The sequence below is a fragment of the Corythoichthys intestinalis genome, chromosome 9 (genome assembly GCF_030265065.1).
Source record: "Corythoichthys intestinalis isolate RoL2023-P3 chromosome 9, ASM3026506v1, whole genome shotgun sequence".
Lineage (NCBI taxonomy): Eukaryota > Metazoa > Chordata > Actinopteri > Syngnathiformes > Syngnathidae > Corythoichthys > Corythoichthys intestinalis.
This window is the reverse complement of record NC_080403.1, coordinates 10,483,393-10,503,767: the sequence shown is the minus strand read 5'-3', so window position 1 is coordinate 10,503,767 and position 20,375 is coordinate 10,483,393. Positions and strand designations below refer to the sequence as shown.

General features: G+C 39.9%; 1 protein-coding gene across 10 annotated transcripts in view; it reads right to left on the bottom strand.

Moving 5' to 3' along the window:
* cacna1da (calcium channel, voltage-dependent, L type, alpha 1D subunit, a) overlaps positions 1 to 20,375 on the bottom strand; it is a 216,684-nt gene that overhangs the window by 91,743 nt on the left and 104,566 nt on the right. For 7 of the 10 annotated variants that reach the window (XM_057846662.1, XM_057846663.1, XM_057846661.1 and 4 more), the window contains exons 10-20: positions 18,610 to 18,684; positions 15,605 to 15,692; positions 15,308 to 15,334; positions 11,010 to 11,170; positions 10,686 to 10,911; positions 9,348 to 9,555; positions 9,112 to 9,232; positions 8,931 to 9,018; positions 5,526 to 5,553; positions 5,286 to 5,440; positions 5,083 to 5,212 (exon numbers count right to left, since the gene is read on the bottom strand). In XM_057846662.1, coding sequence (XP_057702645.1) covers positions 5,083 to 5,212; positions 5,286 to 5,440; positions 5,526 to 5,553; positions 8,931 to 9,018; positions 9,112 to 9,232; positions 9,348 to 9,555; positions 10,686 to 10,911; positions 11,010 to 11,170; positions 15,308 to 15,334; positions 15,605 to 15,692; positions 18,610 to 18,684 — 1,307 coding nt within the window. The remainder of the gene's footprint in view (positions 1 to 5,082; positions 5,213 to 5,285; positions 5,441 to 5,525; positions 5,554 to 8,930; positions 9,019 to 9,111; positions 9,233 to 9,347; positions 9,556 to 10,685; positions 10,912 to 11,009; positions 11,171 to 15,307; positions 15,335 to 15,604; positions 15,693 to 18,609; positions 18,685 to 20,375) is intronic. The other 3 variants (XM_057846667.1, XM_057846669.1, XM_057846670.1) reach the window with 1 other exon arrangement.

Below are 20,375 nucleotides of genomic sequence, written 5' to 3'. Positions count from 1 at the left end.
GGTATGTTATGTGCAGAGGTCAAACTCCCTGCGTTCACAAAAGGTCACTGTCAGTTAGCTGGTAGAGATGTGGAGGAGACTATAGGATAGCATATTTGAGGATCCATGTTGAACAGGTAATTGGTCATCTTTGCCAGAAGTATGAGATCCTAACAGGAACTATACCTATAAACTTGGTTCTGCCATGTGACGGCGAAGATTGCACATTGTTGGATAAGATTGTTTATGTATGTGGTGCCCTTACAAACCTTTGCCCAACTGTTGTGTAGTTTGCACTGTTATATGTGAAAGGTAACATTTACTATGCTAACCGTTTCAGCCTTTCAAACTTAGCCGTTATTGATATTTTGTATTTTGTTGTGACTTGACTGTACTTAATAAAACATCATATTAAGTCATCTTGAACCCTATTCTTTGTAAGTACAGCATTTGTGTCAGAATACTGTATGAGGACAAGACAGTTTACTACTTTGGCCATGTACTTTTAATGTTGCAAAATTGTCAGTTAAAACAAATCACAAACTACCAATTACCACTTACTTAAGTGGAGCACAGAGAGCAGAACCAACACGTCTTTAGCTGTGTCGTGCTGTAGACCAACACAGGTTAAATGGTACCACATAATGGGGCAGTTCTCATTATCACACGCAACCATGTCGCAGTGGCACAATAACTGACGTCATAACTGACAAATACCGATCTTTCGCTTCCTTCTCAAGCTTCTCCACATAAGGACTCTAGTCGTTCTTCTAGATTTTTTCCATTTTGATGTGACATTCGCATGACTGCTTACCCGCAAAATTGTCAACAAAACAAACGTGACTGAGGCGGATGTAGTCCTGGTCACTGAGGTACACGAAAGATGGCGGCTCAGGTGGTCGTGATGATGTAGGTGACAACAACCGATAGCTTTGTGACCTTTGCTGTAGGTCTATTAATCAGTTGACTTTTCCTGAAGTTATGTGGACACACAACACTAAACTATGTGGCAGTGTTGTTTTCGTCAATGATGTTGATAATGAAAATGTTTAGTCAACAAACACTTTTTTTCATGACGATGACGAGACGATAACGAGCTAAAAATGTGTTTTGGGAGACCAAAACATAACGAGATAAATGCCAGTTTTCGTCAGACGAGACGAGAACGAGACAAAAATGCGCAATAGTTTCCTTTATATTTTCACATTGCGTGACATTTTTATGTGTAGTTAGCCTGCATTGTAGCAGTGTCTGTTTGTGTCATTCATGTACCGTGCTGCGCCCCCCAGTCCCTGGCTCACTAGTGTGTCTTCTCCTGCCTCCATACAGGCTTCCACACAGGTAAGATTTGCTTTATCTTGGCCAGAGAGAATATGCGGTGTTGCTTTAGCCCAGTGCTTCTCAATTATTTTCTGTTACGCCGCCCCAAGGAAGACGTAAATGTTTCGCGCCCCCCCCAAACTCTCTGCCGCCACTGTAAATAGTATCATTAGTCTATAATACTACTATCATAAGTACGCCTCTGCCTAACATTGTCCTTTTTTTCTATTAAAGAAAAAAAGTAACATAGATCAACTTATAATAAAGTATAACTTCATTAACATTGTTTTGTTTGTAACACAAAAGACATAACGCTCATCAATTTGCCTGAAAGTCACATCCAAACTGTAAAAATACACTCGTTACATTTTTGACCATTTGATACTGAAAAATAAAATGTAATAAAATCAGTAAATAATAACAAATTCATATTGATTAGAAACATTAACTCATGGGGACAATATGCCAAAAAATTTGACTGAAAAAACAAAACTGAATAGAAAAAAAAAAAAAAAAAAGTGTCTTTGGACAGAAGGACTGTTTTTATTTTCGCTGCTCACAGGATCACATCCTTTGCAATGGTGTGGGATTATTTTGCACCCGAAATGCCAACAGTGCTCACTGGTTTACTGATATAACACTGACAAAGCGGGACGATTGTTGGCAATATTCAGCACGTTTTCGCTGAAAAACAAGCAGCTTATCAATGAGATTGAGGTCTAATGTCTTTAAGTGGCGTCTTATTTGATTTGGCTTTCGGCTGTCCGCTATAATAATTTTTTGACACAGTAAACAGTGGTTTTCCCACTGTATTAAAAGTCAAAGCCAAAAGGCAAACGGCCCGAAAAAAGCGCATTCTCGGTGGCCGAGGGAGAACCATAGGTGAGCGTGGTCGTCGCGACGATCCGAAGCCGAAAATGGCACTTCTCTGGCGGACACGTGAGAACCGGAGAAGAAAGCGGGTCGCTGCGTGAGTCCGACCGGAAAACGGATTTTGAAAACGGCGCACACCACGCAGCTCTTCATATCTCTTTTCTGTGTGCTCTTGCTTAGTTCAAAAATACTGCGCACACTCTGAAAATGAGAGCGCCACTGCCACCCACTGAGCGGATGTGCAAGTACACTTTATTCTAGTACGGCACACACACAAAAAAAAGCATGTTCCTCGAGGACACATGCGTCACCCCTGGCATCGGGCGCGCCCACTATTTGAGAAGTACTGCTTTAGCCTTTAAGGTCTGTATTGAGTGATCATCACACACTAAATGTAACTTGTAGCATTAGCATAGTATTGGCATTAGAATGCTAATGCTAACAGTCCTCTTAAACTGTCTGACAACTTTTTTTAACATACAGTTTGTGGCGTCTAGGTGGATATAATTTATTGGGGCTGTCAAACGATTAAAATTTTTAATCGAATAAATCACAGCTTAAAAAGGAATTAATCGTAATTAATCGCAATTCAAACCATCTATAAAATATGCCATATTTTTCTATAAATTATAGTTGGAATGGAAAGATAAGACGGATATATACATTCAACATACTGTACATAAGTACTGTATTTGTTTATTATAACAATAAATCAACAAGATGGCATTAACATTAATTTTCTGTTACAGCGATCAATGGATAGAAAGACTTGTAGTTCTTAAAAGATAAATGTTAGTACAAGTTATTGAAATTTTATATTATGTTAATGTTTTCATTTTAATAAAATTTGCAAAATTTTCAATCAAAACATAAACTAGTAGCTCGCCATTGTTGATGTCAATAATTATACAATTCTCATGGTGCTGAATCCATAAAATCAGTCGCACCCAAACGCCAACAGAGGGCGACAAAACTCCAAAAAACACAAGTAACAAGTGCACATGACCCTGAGCTGTCATTTTAATCCGTTTGAGCGGGGCATGTGCGTTAATTGCGTCAAATATTTTAACGTGATTAATTTTTAAAAAATTAATTACCACCCGTTAACGCGATAATTTTGAAAGCACTATAATTTATTAAAAATCATATAAAAATAGTACTGTTTTCTTGTTGAGTGTGTATTATCACCAAGTTGGTGTTGTTCTTGTGGACTAGGGATGTGCGCAACCAGTCGTTTAATCGTTCAACCGCCTACTCATAATTAAACGTTTCGTATTTTACTAAACAGAGCATCGTGCATCTTGAGCCCCTTTTAGACATATACTGAACTCCAGTTAAGTCCTTGAATTTAAATGGGTCCTTATGGGTCCTTAGCCCTTATGTATGAAAGCCGTGGCACAGTTGGCTCAAGTTGCCCTGGGACCGAAGGGTCAGCAGTTTGATTCCCGGCTACGACAGCCCACTGTTGATGTGCCCTTGGGCAAGGCACTGAACCCTCATTTGCCCTCAATGGTTTGGCAGCGCCTTGCGTGGCAGCAGCACCATTGGTGTGTAAATGTGTGCTTATGTGAAGCACTTTGGGCATTGTAACAATGTAGATAAATGTGCTACATAAGTACTCTCCATTTACCATGTCTGCATGCCATGACACGAGTAAATCACATTACACTGGAATTTAGCCGGATAAAAATCCGGCTAAATTCTTTGCGATACGTTCGCCAAAAAGTTTTGGCGACCGTATCGCAAAGGTATTTACACTTTCAATTGTTTACTTTTATTCAGTCAGTTTTTGTTATATCAATAAAATTTAAATAAACAACTTGTCCTGAATGTTTGTGCTGAAATAGCTTGTAAAAACGCAAAACCTTTGCATTCTCACCTCTCAGTATGTGCTCGTCTCTCAATGTTCATTCAAAATAGTTGAAAACCTTGAATTATTGATTTATTTATTTTTGGAGTCATCTTTAAAAAAATGTTACAGACGAAAATGGTTTTCGTAAACGTCGACTAAAACGACTCGAAATTAGTCTTGCGTTTTCGTCAACAAAAACTAGATGAAGACACATTTTGAGATGGCTAAAATATGACAAAGAAGTATTTTCCTCCACGACAAAAATTAAAAGGGCTGCCATAAACAACACTGCCATGTGGCTAAAATACCTTTTTGAAAAGCTGCCACAGTGCTAACAAGCTTGTTAGCGTATGTAGTAAACAGTAAACTTTCTGTGACGTGTCTTTGTTTGAGGGCCATGCAAGGCAATCCTGTAGTTAGTTGGGTAGACAGTTGGAACGAAACTGCATGGTTACTAACGCTTGTTGCTGCCAAGGGACAGCAGATCGTTTTGAGTGTTGATCCAAACACCAATCACATAACACTTCAAGCAAGATGCATGTTTTGCCTTGTAAGCAGAGATTGATAGCTAACTGTATGCTATTGTGGTACAAATGGCCTGAGTTACTAGTACCACTGATTGGAATCAAGTATGGGAATCATGCTAGTGAGCCGGAAGCGTCATCATGGCTATTTTTGCACTGCCGAAGATCTCCAGACAACTGGGTGACAAAGAGTGCAATGCTAATCTCAGCAGTTACTCATAAATTGTACTAAATTGTTCTGTTTTTGCACGTTTTCAGCAGTTATTTAGAAACATATTTTTAATGTACCGTATTCAGAAAGAAATTATGAAAATTTACTTTACTGGGTCTTTAAGCCTTGAATGATATTTTTTATGCTTACTACAATGATTAACTCAGAAGGTATGCAAACAAACTTTTTTTTTTTTTTTTTTACGTCGGGAAATGAACGACACTAAATCATGAAGAACTAGAGATTTTTCAGAGGTGCGGGAGCACTGCGACCTCTCAAGGGCCATACTAATTTATGAAAGTAGCAAACGTGAGCAAACTTACAATATTACGAGCAGAGAAGTTTCTGATGGGATCCTCAGCGGCAAGTGAAACGGAGCTGAGCATGATGAACACCAAGATGAGGTTGGTGAAGATGTGGTGGTTGATGAGCTTGTGGCAAAACACGCGAACCCTGCAGGACACAGCCAATGCGTCACTGCGTCTGCCCAGTAGTCAGAAGGAAAGCCTGTGTGGGCATTTCTTACGGATTAGTGTTGCTGAAGATAAAAAAGGCACTTCCCTCTGGAATCGGGGTGATCTTCTCCTTCTTGACCAAGTCGGAGATGGCTGGCCGAGGTCCTGCTGGCACTTCTGGGTCTTCCTCCTCTCCCGCGGTGTCCTCATTGTCCTCATCTTCATCCTGAATGTATGTGCAAACTTCTCAGACTTGTGCTTTACAAAATCAAAAATAATTTCATTGTTATTAATGCTTGAATGTAACATACCTTCTCATCTTTATCATCTTTTTTGTCCCTGGAAAAGACAAAGTCACTCATTCATGTGCAATCGTACATGCTATAAAAATCCCACGATAAAAACATTACAGTACCATATAGTGATGCATTGAGATACGATTTTTCTTTGCTCTACGACCATGCTCGTTACTCAAAAATGATCTCAAACACTATCTCACTATCTCAAGTCTTCGTGTTCAATTGGAAAAAAAAAAATAAAAAAATCCAGTAATCTTTTTCAGGCTGTCCCCTCCAATTTTTGTAATGTGCATTACTTAATAAAAACATTTAATAATATTATTCATTAAAATGTCAAGATTCCATTTTGTTTGCATAATTCAAAGGGGATTGCGCTGCTGCTTCTGGTGTGAGCGCTTGGTCACCTGAAGGCTGTACAATACAAACAAACTGAAATACTCTACATGGAACCAGTCAAATCTCCTTAGAAAGCTGCAGTAATATATTGTGTTTTACAGAGTATAAAGAAAATATAGCTGTCAGTATTATTTTATCTGTCTAAATGTACTGCACCACTATTTGTTGCCCATCCATGATTTCTGGATTGTTCCTTCACATTAAGCGAGTAGACACATTAATATAAGGAAAATCTATGTGCTTGTTCTAAATATACATGGTCTGGCCGCCATTGGTGGTACCAATCGGAACTTTCTATATTCCAGGATGTCCTTCGCAATCCGGGACTGTTGGAAACCCTATAGCTACGGCAGCGATGGAGCTGTGCATTAGGGTTAGCGCCTAGCTTGTACTTGGCTTTTAGGGTAGAAACTGGCTTGACAACAGTCATAAAAATAAAATGGGTGGGAAAAGGATAAGCCTGGGAATGCTCAGTTTTCTTTCTGTGCGCCAATATTTCATTATTGCTTACATGGTCGAGAGTCAGGGCAAACTCCCCACATGTGTGCGTCATGCACGCACAGTGCATACATACGTTCTATCAAGCCATGTTTACTTAAAGTTTAGTTTGAGGCTTCCTTTCAACTGTGAGTCTTTTAAAGACTCGTTGACAGTCTGCCATATTGCTGCTTCTAGAAAAGTGAGTTCCCTGCAACCGTACGGTATTCTCACCTCTCAAAATTTAGCAAATAAAAGTACTGGGGAAAAATGGCCAGACCAAAGATCATGTTGTAAAAGACACCATTTTTTTTTTTACATTTAAGTGTATTGCATTTAGACCCTGAATTTTTTGTTTTGGACCGTAGGTGGGCCCTGCGATTGGCTGGCAACCAGTTCAGGATGTACCCTGCCCACTGACCATAGTTAACTAGGATAGGCTCCAAAAACCCCTGCGACCCTTATGAGGATAAGATTAATGAACTTTTTGGTGGAGTTCTCATGTTACCATAATTTTCAGACAATAAGAGGTTAATTTTATCCCTTGCTTTGAACACAGCGACCTATTTATGGATTTTTAAAGGGTAGTTTCATGTAAATATTCCATAATACAATGTGAACACCGACAGCTTATAGTCTAGTGTGGCTTATTTAAGAGAGAGAGATGACTCAGAACGCACCTCAGTTTATGTTTGTCCTTTCAAAAAAGTATTAAAAAAATACATTGCCAAAAGTTATTGTTTAATAATGTGTTTTTATCACTCAAATATGCACTTAAGTCGGGTTAGAGTAAAATGATTATATTAAATTACTGTATCTATTTAAATATATATGTATATATCACTTCTCACATACAAACAAACAAACAAAAAAACAAAAAGGTGATGGTTATTAGAGGTTAGATCTTGTGCCCGAACCTGACCCGACCCGACCTGAACCAAAATGTTAAGCATTCACGTTCGGGTCGGGTCGGGCCGCCGTGCCAGACTAATAAATTATGAAAAAAAAAAAAAAAAAAAATGGAGAGCAGGCTCTCTGTATTGCGCTTTTGCTTGTGCACGCACGCACATGAACGCCGTGGCACCGCCCGTTTTTTCTTCTTGTCCTCCCGCTGTAGCACTTGCGCAAGGCCAAGGCGCCGCAGCAGCAGCAGTGAGACTTTTCAGCGCTGCAGGCCGCACAATAGATCAGCGGAGAATGTCACTGAAACCTGCCACAGTGGACGCAATCTTATTCCTGCACGACGACGACCAAAAAATATAAACACTGTAAGTAAGCCATAATATCCTGCTGTTCAATTCGCCATTTTTAGTCCGAGCCGGTCTAATTATTTCTCTTATTTCACAGGAATAAAGAGCAGGACATGAGGCTCCAAGTTGCAGACTGCAGTCAAGGCCAGCTCGCAGTTTAAAAGCTTTTATTTCTTTATTTTTTTTATAATTTATTTTTGGTATTGCTGTCATTACAATAAAGAATGTTATTTCAAAGCATTTGTAGTTTAATTTTTTTTGCTGCTGTTCCCTCTCCTTGTCAGAGAGGCGCGTCCATGTGAGAACAATATCCCACACACTCAGAAAAATATTTAACAAACTTTCCCAGCGTTATTTTGTTGTGTAAATGCTTTTATAATTCTAATAAAAATATGTAGACTATTTAAATATTGACTAAACTTGCATTTTTTTTCCTGACAACTGTGAATTCGTTACGAAAGACATTTTTATTTATGCACACAAAAGCAACACAAATGTGATCCTTTTGAATCTTCTCCTCTGTGTGTCTGCAAAACCGCATTTTTAAAAAATATATTAAACTTTCCCAGCGTTATTTCGTTGTGTAAATGCTTTTATAATGGTCATAAAAATATGTAGACTATTTAAACATTAAGAAAACTTGCGTTTTTTTCTGCCAACTTGAAAAAATGAAAATAAATTGCTGCTGCTGCGGTTTTTTTTTTCTTTTTTTCGCGTCACTCCAACAAATAATTTTTTTTTTAAATCGGGTTTTCCGGGCTCGGGCCTGCAAATCTAGATCGGGCTCGGGCCGGGTCGGGCCTCAATACCAGTGGGCCGTGTCGGGTCGGGCTGGATTTTTTAGGCCCGAACTACACTCTAATGGTTATCAGGCCGGCTGGCTCTACCAATGAGGTGTCCATCATTTTTATTTTCAGGGAGTTGGCAACCCTAGCAGCAGCTAACGTAACTGTTTACATTGACTGAAGCTGGTCTGCTACTGAGGTGTGTTAACACCCCAGTAATGGCGGCCATCATTAGAGAGCGACATCCACAAATCTCTGCTCGGATTAGTCTATAGACAGGTGTGCCTTTCTAGTCCAAAAATTACGGCACATAATAAATAGAAACAACTCTTACACTTACCTCTGATTTATATAACACATGATGGAAAGATGTTTAAAAATGGCTAATGATCCAAGTACAATTGGAAATTCCAAAACTTCTCCTTCTTTTTGCTGTTTTAATGCCTTTGCTTATTCATCATAAAAAGCAAATATATTCATCCCAAAAACCAAAATTATCAGATTTTTACCCTTTCTTATCTCCCTCATCTGTGTTGAGAGATTCAGCATCTGCCAGGTTGTCTACAGCAATGGCCAAGAAGACATTCAGGAGGATGTCTTTGGAGGTTTTGACTCAAGGAAACTCGAAGTCCAGTGTTTTGGTCAAGACCAGTAGCTGAATGTGAGTGAATTCTATGTGAACAAGGATACAGTTTCCGCAGATAAAGAGGATGATGAAGTAAAAACATAAAATCATCCCAGAAGAGGAAGGGCCGCCGTACGCCATGATGCCATCATACATGACAGCGTTCCAGTCTTCCCCGGTCAAGATCTGAGGAAGAAAATTGTATTCACTCATTAAGCAAATTCCAAGTGAATTTTCCACTAAATCAATAGAAGAAGAAAAAAACCTAACATCTACATGTCTACATTAGCTCTCTAAATACCTGAAAGACTGTGAGTAGTGCTTGTGGAAAGTTGTCAAAGGTGCTCCTCTTGGTTTGGGTTTCGTCAAAGTTGAACTTTCCACCAAACACTTGCATGCCCAGCAGCGAGAAGATGATGATGAAGAGGAAGAGCAGCAGCAGCAGGGAAGCGATAGACTTCATGGAGTTGAGGAGGGAAGCCACCAAGTTGCTGAGTGACTGCCAGTGGCTGGTAAACCATAAACGATCGAGGGGAAAAAGACGGGGACAAATGATAAAGTTTAAACCAAAAGTTATTTGTGGTTTGTGTTCTAGAATGCTCAGTGGTCAGTATAGTGAATGTAGGTAAGTGTTGATGAGAAAGGCAGTGACAACACTGTTGCCGTGAGAGATATGTTGGACTCAATTAAAAAGAAACACGAATGAATACACTCATGCCTTCCCATCCTGCATCCCGAGTCAATATATTTTTTAGCCTCTTGGACAACGCCACAAGTTGCTGCCTTAATAGTCTTCCTTAAAACTTTTTTAAAACTGCTTTTTATTGCATAGAAAGCAGTTCACATGTGGTGTTCCTCACAGTTCTGAGATCAAGGGTTTTTTCCGTTTCCACTTGCTTCCTCCCACATCCCATAAACATGCATGGTAGGCTGATTGAAAACTCCTCATAAGTGTGACTGCGTCACACTGTGGTGAGGTTTGCCCAGTTATGGGGTGTCGTGGTGTCATTTCCTGTTTTATTTTGAAGTTTTTTATTTTGAAGTTGTTACCCTCCTCATTTCAGAGCATTTACCCCTTCCTCATGTCCTCCCTCATCACCTATTCTTTCCACCTGTTCCTGAATCTGTTCTTGAATCATTTTTGTAAGCCATTTGAGTTTGGTTGCTACTTTCTGACATGATTTTGTACTCCTTGGTGGTGTGATTTTGTCTTTCAGGATCCTGTCTTGTTTGTTTCTACCCTGAGTAAGGGCTTGGAAAATAAAGACTCTAAAAATAAAGGTTTTGTTTGCTAAAAAAAACTCAGCATCCGAGTCCTGTCTTGAGTCCAGTCCTGAAAGATTGTGACTGTGAATGGTTGTTTGTCTATATGTGCCTTGCAATTGGCAGGCAACCAGTTCAGGGTATATCCTGCCTCCTGCCCATAGTTATCTAGCATATGTTCCAGCACCCCCATAAGTAAAAAAGGTACAGAAGATGAATGAATTAATGAGACAATTTTCATATTCGGTAATATATATCCAAGGTGAGGCGGGTATTCTAAGTAAGGAAAATGGCCATTTGCCAGCTGGAATATTTCCCCTTGACTCTGACTCTCACAATCAGAATAGAAAACTGATGTACGGATATTGTGGTTTACCGTGTGACCTTGAAAATCCTCAGCAGCCGCACACAGCGGAACACTGAGATCCCGAGGGGTGACATGATCTCCAGCTCCACCAGGATGGTTTCGGTGATTCCTCCACAAACCACAAAGCAGTCAAAGCGGTTGAAGAGTGATACAAAGTAGGCCTGTAGGCCGAGGCTGTACATCTTCACCAACATCTCGCAGGTGAACAGGGCTAAGAGCACCTTGTTGGCCACATCTGAAAATCAGAAAGACACATTTATTGGAACACATTTTGTTAAATCATGCAGAAATATTTCGAGTGTTTATATTGGAGTGCAGGGCTATTAAGCCTACCCTGTACTTGTGTCAGCCACAAAGGTTGGTTGTAGTGCTCTGATGATATGGTGAGGGTGTTGAGAAAAACCAGGATAATGACTAGCCAATAGAAAGGCACGGATTTGACGGCCAACCGACACTTTCTGCGACAGAACCTGTTCCAGCGGCGCCAGCGCCGACTGCAGGAGATTACAGGAAACAGTAATCATCAGTTATTTCCAAGATATTGCTCTGTAAAGTATCAACAAAATGCTTTTTTATTGTGGTCAGAGGTGGCTAGAGTAGCCAAAAACTTTACCCAAGTAAGAGTAGCGTGACTTCAAAAAAACATTACTCAAGTAAAATTTGTCATCCTAAAAATTATTCAAGTACAATGAAAAAAGTAGTAGGTAAAAATTGCTTACAATGTCTTTTTTTAAACAATGGTGTATCTTTTCTCAGCACGTCATACATATGAACTGCTATTACTATACTGTACTATAACCCACTACATGACCATATTAGGCCATAGAAATACACCAAAATCATCGAATTCCAACTAGAAAAATCTACAGAAATGAAACATCACCCATCCAAAGAGCATCAGAGCCCTCTAGCGGAGAAAACATATTTCCTACCATGAAACGAAAACGATCATGTCTCTGGTTTTCTGTGGTCTAGCGGTGCCAATTTAAAAACTGAGACACAGGTTGAACTCCGCACTTTTGGGTAATGTTGATGGCAATATAAAATAGTTTAAAGACCACTTTATAGTTGCCACGTAATTGAACAGGCCGGCGTGATCATAGGACTTCCGACTGCAATCTCCTGTGTAGTCATGTGACTAATGTTTTATGTTTGATTGGCATAAAGGAGTCGTGTGTTGCTACGTCTCATTGGTGAAAGCCTATTGTGGGCATCTCTGGCAAAAATAAAGTGAAATATAGTATGTAGAATAACAATGCAATGACAAAGAAGTTAACATGTATTTTACAAATGAAATGCCTCAATGAATCATTCTTTTTTCTTATGAAAAATTTAAAAAAGTTTTATTGATGAATTTTCTCAGGTTAAAGGGCCATGGAGAAATTAATAACATTGATTGTATATTCTTTTGAAAATTGACCGGATCCACCGTATTTTTACACGAGAGACTTTCGGTTGGCCCGATCCTACCTAGTTCAATGGCGTAACGCACGCATGCTTTTTTAGACCGTGACGTCGCGGAAGTAAAGTAGAAGTGGGACATTATAGACCTGCCCTCGCATAGAAACTATGTTAATTCTGCTACTTTTCTCTGGTAATCTTTCAAAAACGAACATGCCGATCACACATTGCTTTTTTGGAACTTATAGAAACGACTCAAGACATTACAACATATGAAGGATTTTTTCTTCATACATTTCCCGAAACAAAAAACTCGGAGGAAAAATTTTGAAGAGTGAATCAACTTGCGCGGACTTTTAACGGCAGCTCCGAGAATCCATTCACAGTTCATATGCAGTAAACATTTTGTTTGGTTGGCATGGTCTTTCAGAGGACAAAGAGGTAAGCCATTTTGATATTTTTAACTTATTTTTAGCGTGACGTTGTGCCGTGCTGCTTCTGTATGACAATGAATGACCTGAAAAGAATGAAAATGGTATCTCACTACCAGTTACCTTTTCTGTTGTAAAAAAAAAAAACAACTTTATTAAGGGGGGAGTGTTAATAAATTATAGAATTAAGATTTGTTATCAATGAAAAAATTAAAAGTGTTCATTGGCTGTCACTGAGTAGCATATGCGATCGCTACACAAACCTAACTAAATTACCCCGGTCAGAGGCATAGGACAACCAGAGGATATGATATATAAGAAAGACAGGGCTGGTGTTAAAGGATAGTTTGTTCAAACAGGTGAATGTCATTGTCAGTCGCGTCGATAAAAAAGCTAAGGCTATGCTTAGGTCGGCTCGTTTTGTTGTTGTTGTCTTTTTCAGCTTCTGACACTCAAGCCATCTCTTTAACTGGACATTTTTATGTTCTTCCACATCTTTGCCAGTGAATTTGGCACCAGGCACATCATTTTCGGAGAGAATTGGTAGGTTTAGCTCTGTAAACATCTACTTCGTTCACGATTTCCATTAATTTCCTATTAGGGACAAACGGTGGCATGTCCCCCCTTAGCAACAGTAGCTAATGTCATGAATATTAATGAGTGGAAGTGACGTGTTGCTTGCGGTACGCCATTGACGCAGGAGGGTTGCACCTCGCGACAAATAATAAACGCTGCCGTTCGTTTTGGGTGAGATGCGTTTAACCGCTTCTGGGAAGCGTTTGAAACGCAGCTGCTCTGCAAATGGTGTGCACTCGCTGCTTGACTTTAATGGCAGCGATTCACTGTGCTGACGCAGTGGCAAAGCTGACGGGCCACAGACGCGCCTGGTGTATTCCAGCCTTAAGAAGTATACAAGTACCATCTCTGCTCCTACCTTCTTTGGATCTTTTCCAGATAAGCCCCGCCACTAATGCAAAATGTGCACGCACGAAAAGTGAAAGCTCCAATTTAATGCACGCACTAAGCCGAGCCCTAACCCTAGTCCTAATGCGGAACACACCGATTTTTAGTGGACAGCTACTTGTGTGAGTATGTTTGGAGGCATAGATACTCAAATACAGACCTTTTCATGCAAATTATTAATGACATGTCCCAATTTCACCCTCTTCAATAAAAACTAAAAGTACAAATTTCATATCCTCTTTTTTAGGTGGCGGAGGTTAACTTAAGCTCCTCGGTGGCAAGGCCCCAGGGTTCGATGAGATCCGCCCGGAGTTCCTAAAGGCTCTGGATGTTGTGGGGCTGTCGTGTCTGACACGTGGAACAGTTCTACACCCTCGGCAGGGTCCTCGAGGGTGCATGGGAGTTCGCCCAACCAGTCTATGTGTGTTTTGTGGATCTGGAGAAGGCGTTCGACCGTGTGCCTTGGGGAGTGGGGGGTGCTCCGGGAGTACAGGGTACCGAGCTCTGTTTCGGGCTTGTCGGTCCCTGTACGACTGATGTCAGAGTTTGGTCCGCATTGCCATCAGTAAGTCGAATTGGTTCCCGGTGAGGGTTGGACTCCGCCAAGGTTGCCCTTTGTCACCGATTCTGTTCATAATTTTTATGGACAGAATTTCTAGGCGCAGCCGAAGCGTTGAGGGTGTTCAGTTTGGAGACCTCAGCATTGCATCTCCACTTTTTGCAGACGATGTGGTGCTGCTGGCTTCATCAAGCCGGGACCTCCAACTCTCACTAGTGCGGTTCGCAGTCGAGTGTGAAGCGGCTGGGATGAAGATCAGCACCTCAAAATCCGAGACCATGGTCCTCAGTCGGAAAAGGGTGGAGTGCCCTCTTTGGGTCGGTGATGAGCTCCTGCCCCAAGTGGAGGAGTTCAAGTATCTTAGGGTCTTGTTCACGAGTGAGGGTAGGAGGGAGCGGGAGATCGACAGGCGGATCGGTGCAGCATCTGCAATAATGCGGACTCTGGACCAGTCTGTAGTGGTGAAGAAGGAGCTGAGCCGAAAGCCGAAGCTCTCGATTTACTAATCAATCTACGTTCCTACCCTAACCTATGGTCACAAGCTATGGGTCGTGACCAACAAGATCCCGGATACAAGCGACCGAAATGAGTTTCCTCCGCATGGTGTCCGGACTCTCCCTTAGAGATAGGGTGAGAAACTCGGTCATTCGGGAGTGACTCGGCATCGAGCCACTACTCCTCTGCGTTGAGAGAAGCCAGCTGAGGTAGCTCGGGCATCTCGTTCGGATGCCTCCTGGACGCCTCCTTGGAGAGGTGTTCCGGGCATATCCCACCAGCGGGAGGCCCTGGGGACGGCCCAGGACACACTGGGGAGACTATGTCTCTCGGACGGCCTGAGAACGTCTAAGTATGCCACCGGAGGAGCTGGTTAAGTGGCTGGGGAAAAGGAAGTCTGGACTTCCCTCTTAAAGCTACTGCCTCCGCAGCTGGCTGGCTGGTTGGCTGGATGGGGATTAACATTTTTGCGGGTTTTATCTGGAAAAGATCCCCCTGTTTTACCATCAAGAGGCTTTTCAACATTTTCCCTCATTTCTCATGAAATAATGTAAGGATGTAAAGTCAGGATCGATTCACACAAATTTATGCATCATCAGTACAGTAGGGCACATTGTACCATTGAGTAAAAGCACCAAAAAATTCCATGTGGGCCATGCTACTTTTGGCAAATACTTATTCTTATTAAATAATATAATTGAAGAAATTAAAAAAATAGATAAAGTCAATAATACGAAGAAAAAAAAACTTGTGTAAATTTGCAAGCAAAGTAAGATACTGACCTGAACTTTGACTTTGAAATTTTTTGACTGAAAAACAGAAGAATTTGTCAAAGTTTGCAGATTAAAGTTGAAAGACAGGTTAAAAGATTAGAATAATTCTTGAAAAACAATTTTCAAATAATTATTGCCTGCAGAAAGAAGAAACATTAAAAGGCAGGAAAGATTTTACATGAATCCGTCAATTTTCTTTAAACAGAAAAAATGGCTACACCACTATAGGGACACTACCGACTCAAGCAGAATAATTCTTGCAGGTGTTTTGAAAAGGAGCATACAGAAAGGGCTGCACACACTCACCAAAGAGGTCCACAGCATGGCGTCTTTTCATCCTCCCCATTTTGGTTTTCTGTGTTCACAGATTCGGTTTCGCTGGCAGGAACGCTTGCTGCAGAAGACCCAGTGACAAGGAAATGTGTTATAAAAAGGGCAAAAATCAAAATACAGATGTCACAGCAGCAACTCATATGTATATGTACATATATGTACATAAAGTATATGCAAACAGCAGACATCAAAGTACAAACATTAGAACAACGTGAGGAGGCATTAAATTAAATATTTGAATGTTGAATGATAATATAAGCAATATGTACAGTAAATATTATGAAACTATATTGACTACATTATATACGAAAATAAACCTGTTCATTGATCGTGTGTCTTATAATCCAGTGCACTTTAAAGTCCGTAAAAATACAGTATATTGTATCAATAAAGATACAACTGTGGTACAAGTCGGTAGCTGTACATTAGGTAGGTGGACAGATGAAATTTTCCACTATAATTGTGTGTGTTTGGGGGGGTATGAGGTATCTTTTAAAGCTTCAAGGTGCGTGTCTCTTGCCGCTCAGCTTATTCAGACGTGTTGCCTTTGATGCCTGAGTGGTCGCAAAGCCCTCAGCTCTGGAAATAGTGCTGATTGCTGTAGTAGTGATCTGGGTTTAGCCTTGTTTCCTACATTTAGACTGGAAGCCTTGAAGGAAAAACGGGGCGGTGCTGCTATTCAGTTATGTATTTTTATTTACCCTGCTTCAGATTGCTTTTATGTGAAAATTAGAAGCCTTGGACTGAGGAGGTAAACAAAAACAGACGCAATGCTCACACACAAGGTGTTTAACACAATAATGATGCATTAAAATGTGAGGATGCATTGGTGTTTGCACACTACACACACATGCACCAAACACACCCATATACCCAGAGTCAGCAGTGGTTTCGAATGCTCTAGTAAGAAAGCATATGGCGGAAAAAAGGCTGAAAAAGCAGTTTCTGCTCTTGCACCCCTCTTTAAAATAAACTGCTGTATTTTAAGCCAAAAAAACTGTTTTGTTTGAAAGAACAATATGTCTATATGCTGCCAGAGCAGATTCATGGCGCATTAAGCCCCTGAACTTTTAATTTCAGATTTTTAATTTGTCTGTTTTACCCTGGGAATCCCTGTTTACAGACGTCGCACAACCGCTTTTGTTTCAACCTAGCCATAAAAAGAAGGTAAGTAATCGTATTTATTATTTTAAATGGCTCTCATTTTTAGCTTAAAATCATTAATTGATGTCTAATATTTAGTTAAAAAAAAAAAAAACGACTTAAAAAAATTATTCACTCTCATATTTTAAACTTTTAAACAAATTAGGTCACATGAAAAAATTAGCGTCTGTAAATAAATCACGGATATCTACCTCATAACTATCGCTTAATTGTATTTTTTTCCTTACTGTCGTATTTTCCCCCAATATTTTAGATGATACATAATCGATCCAAACAAATAAAAATTATAAAACAAATGTTTAAAAGGTTATTTATATGAAAATGAAAATCTCGACCACTCTTTGATGTCTGCGATACCTCTATGCGACCCTTGTTATATTACCATGTTTCACCCAAAAAAATCTGGCTGTGGCCATTCAGAGCTGTGTCTTGACACTGGGTGATACATGCTACATGGAACTTTTGGATCGAAAAGAGGTAAGTACGCGATAGTAACTAACTCGTTAAAATCATGGCGTCTTTAATTATGCTCTCGAGTTCTCTCACCTCCAGTTAGGGTTTAACTGATTATTATTATTATTATTTTTTTTTTAAAGCCTTCCTTTTCAACCCCCCCCCCGAAAATTGAGGTTTTAAGCTTTCCAATGATGTATCACACATGCATATACAATAATTTTGAAATTTGGCAAAATTGGAGGTCTCAGAGCGGACCTTCAAGTCACCTGAGTGTTTTCCGCCATATATTTGTTAAATAACAATTAACAATGGCTTGGAAAAAGATACATTTGTATCCCACATCCTCACCTTTAACTCCTTTAGGTCTATTATCCCCATAAATCTGTAAATACATATTCAGAATAGCGGCTTAAGAAAGAGGATGTATTCCTCAAAATTTGGGGTTTTAAATTACAGTATGAGTATGTACATATTCCAACAATGCCTGACCATGCAAGTCATCAAAGGACCGAAATGTTAATTCACCCACTACGCAAAGCTGCTAATATGGTTTGGCATACACTATTCATGAATTAAATACAAATGCTAGCAGTAATTGTATTTGTGATGAATCATAAAAACCTTATATTTGGAAAACAACGGGAAATCATAAACAAATGCAGGGGAGCTCAGCCTCTGGCTAGCGATATGCTTCAGGCGGGAGAAATTTGAAATAGATTCATGTGAACATAACTATTAGTACAAAGTAAATTAGTGTGGCACCAATAACTAGCATTGGCATTTAAACAGTTTCCCTTTAGCTTGCTTGACGGCACAAAAAAAACAATAGCAATTATATTTTTTGTCGTAGCATAATCCTACAGATTTATCATACTTTTATTATTGTTCATCAAGAAAAGCTATAGACGTTGTACTTTCCTAAAACAAAAATATTGCTGTTAGAAATTTTCATGTTTAATATAACTTCATATATTTGTATACATTCAGCTATCAAGTTAGTTTAGTTTCTTGATTTGCTGGGAATTTTCTTATGCGCTTGTAAACACAATCATTTTAAAGAGTATCTTGACATTAATCCGTCCATTTTTTTAGGAAGTCAACAGTTCATGTTTCTTTTTTGTTGTCACATTTCACATTTGCTGCCAGGCAGAGTTCATACGGCTCAGCCACAAGTCCCCTAGATATTCGTCTTAGGCCAGTGAAAAAAATCGGCAAAGTATGCCAGTCAAAAAAAAAAACGTGTGGTGGTGTATTGCTCCTAAAGAAGAATAATCACATCTGATATAATGCAGTTCTAATGTGACTAACAAACGCACACCACACAAAAGCTCAAAAAGAAGGGAAAACACAGGATTTACCATGAGTGTCAGACGACTGGCTGAACCACCCAAACCTTCCTTTCTTCTTCTCAGTAAGGTCAGCCAGAGTCACCCCTTCATGTGCAATGCATGCAAGGCCATGCATTCAGACACAATGGCACAGCAGAGGGACATGGGTGGGGAGAGGCCGGGAGGAGAATGCGCTGCTATCAAAACGGGGTCAGAGCAGACAAGCAACAACACAGGCCAACAACTGTATTCCAAATATCAATAATCCAACAGTGACAAAGAGCAGCAGGAGCCACATGGGAGCTGAGGAGAGCAGAACATGGAGGAGGTGGTGGTAGAGGCAACGGGGAGAGGTCACTGTTGGACATAAGAAGCGCCAACAGGAGGAGACTAGAAATGTCCCAATACCGATTTTTTTTTCTACTTCTGATCCGATACCTTTTTTTTGTATTAGAGTGAGCTCTGCTGGTACATCATCGAGGATGCTCTGTTTATAAAAAATTCCACGATGCTCTTTTAATACTGTATATTTTGTGTGTAAAAAGAAGCATTTCCACACAACAGACGTTTGCCTAATGGTCTGATTTACCGTCGCCGAGAAATGTAGAGATGCTGAAAACATAGTTGAATACTGGAACGTATCCGATCTGGTGACCAAATCCAGTATTGTCCGATAACCAAATAATAGCCGTATCGGTAGCTATGAATACTGACTATCGGATCAGGACAACATTAGAGGAGACCCTATTCTAACATTTTGTACAGCAAATGATGCATATATATGTAAAAAAACCATACTAATTTGGGCCATGTTTCATTAAAACTTTAAGCCAAGATATGCCATGTCTAGTAGGTTTATGGAAAGTGAAGGGACAGACAACACCTAGAAGACTAGAGGTGTTAAAAAAAAATCGATTCTGAGATATATCACAATATTACGTCACGCAATTATCGTATCAATTCAAAATCCGTCTGTATCGATCCTTACACGTGTGTTTTTGGTTGAAATAAACAATTTAGTGGCTGCACTTCTACTCCTGTCCAGCTGTTGGCAGCGCGCAGCAGCATTGCTGCCAAAGTAACAACAACATTAGACTAATCCAAGTAGCAATTTGTGTATGTCGCCCGCTTGTGGTTGGCCGCCATTATGGGGGTGTTTACACACCTATAGCAGCCCAGCGTCAGTCAATGTAAACAGTAACATTAGCTGGTGTTGGTGTGAGCTGCAGGCGCACACCTCAGCAATGGCAGACTGGGTACTTCCGGTCATTTTCTTCGGATTAGTCCTTTTAAAGTCTGAAATTTGGGTTCATTTTGGCTTTTACTGTATAAACTGAGGCATGGAGTATTTAGAATCTTGCATTTCAGCAGGTTTGGACTAAAGCAGGTTTGCACTAAAAAAAGAGAAAATGTTTTAAATGTTTTAAAGCCATGTTGTTAAAACATAAAACATTTTTACTTGAGTGCTGTATGACATTTCAGGAATGAATTGATATAAATGTACTTTTATGCATAAGTGGAGGTTGAGAGGAGGCAAGCGGGGCAGTGCCCACTTAGTGGCCGAAAAATGTCATTGCATGTAATTTTAAAATAAAGACCTATCTGGTAAAATGTTGTCTTTGAATGTTATAAAGCAATAAAACAAACAACAAAAATGAATGAAATGGACAAGAATTGTACAAAGTATTTCATAATGGGTCAAAACTGTTTTTCTATCAGATCATGTGACAAACACCTTAGAGACTTCCTTTGCTTTGCTTAGCCAAAACTACAACAGCGGAGGAAAGATGGATATT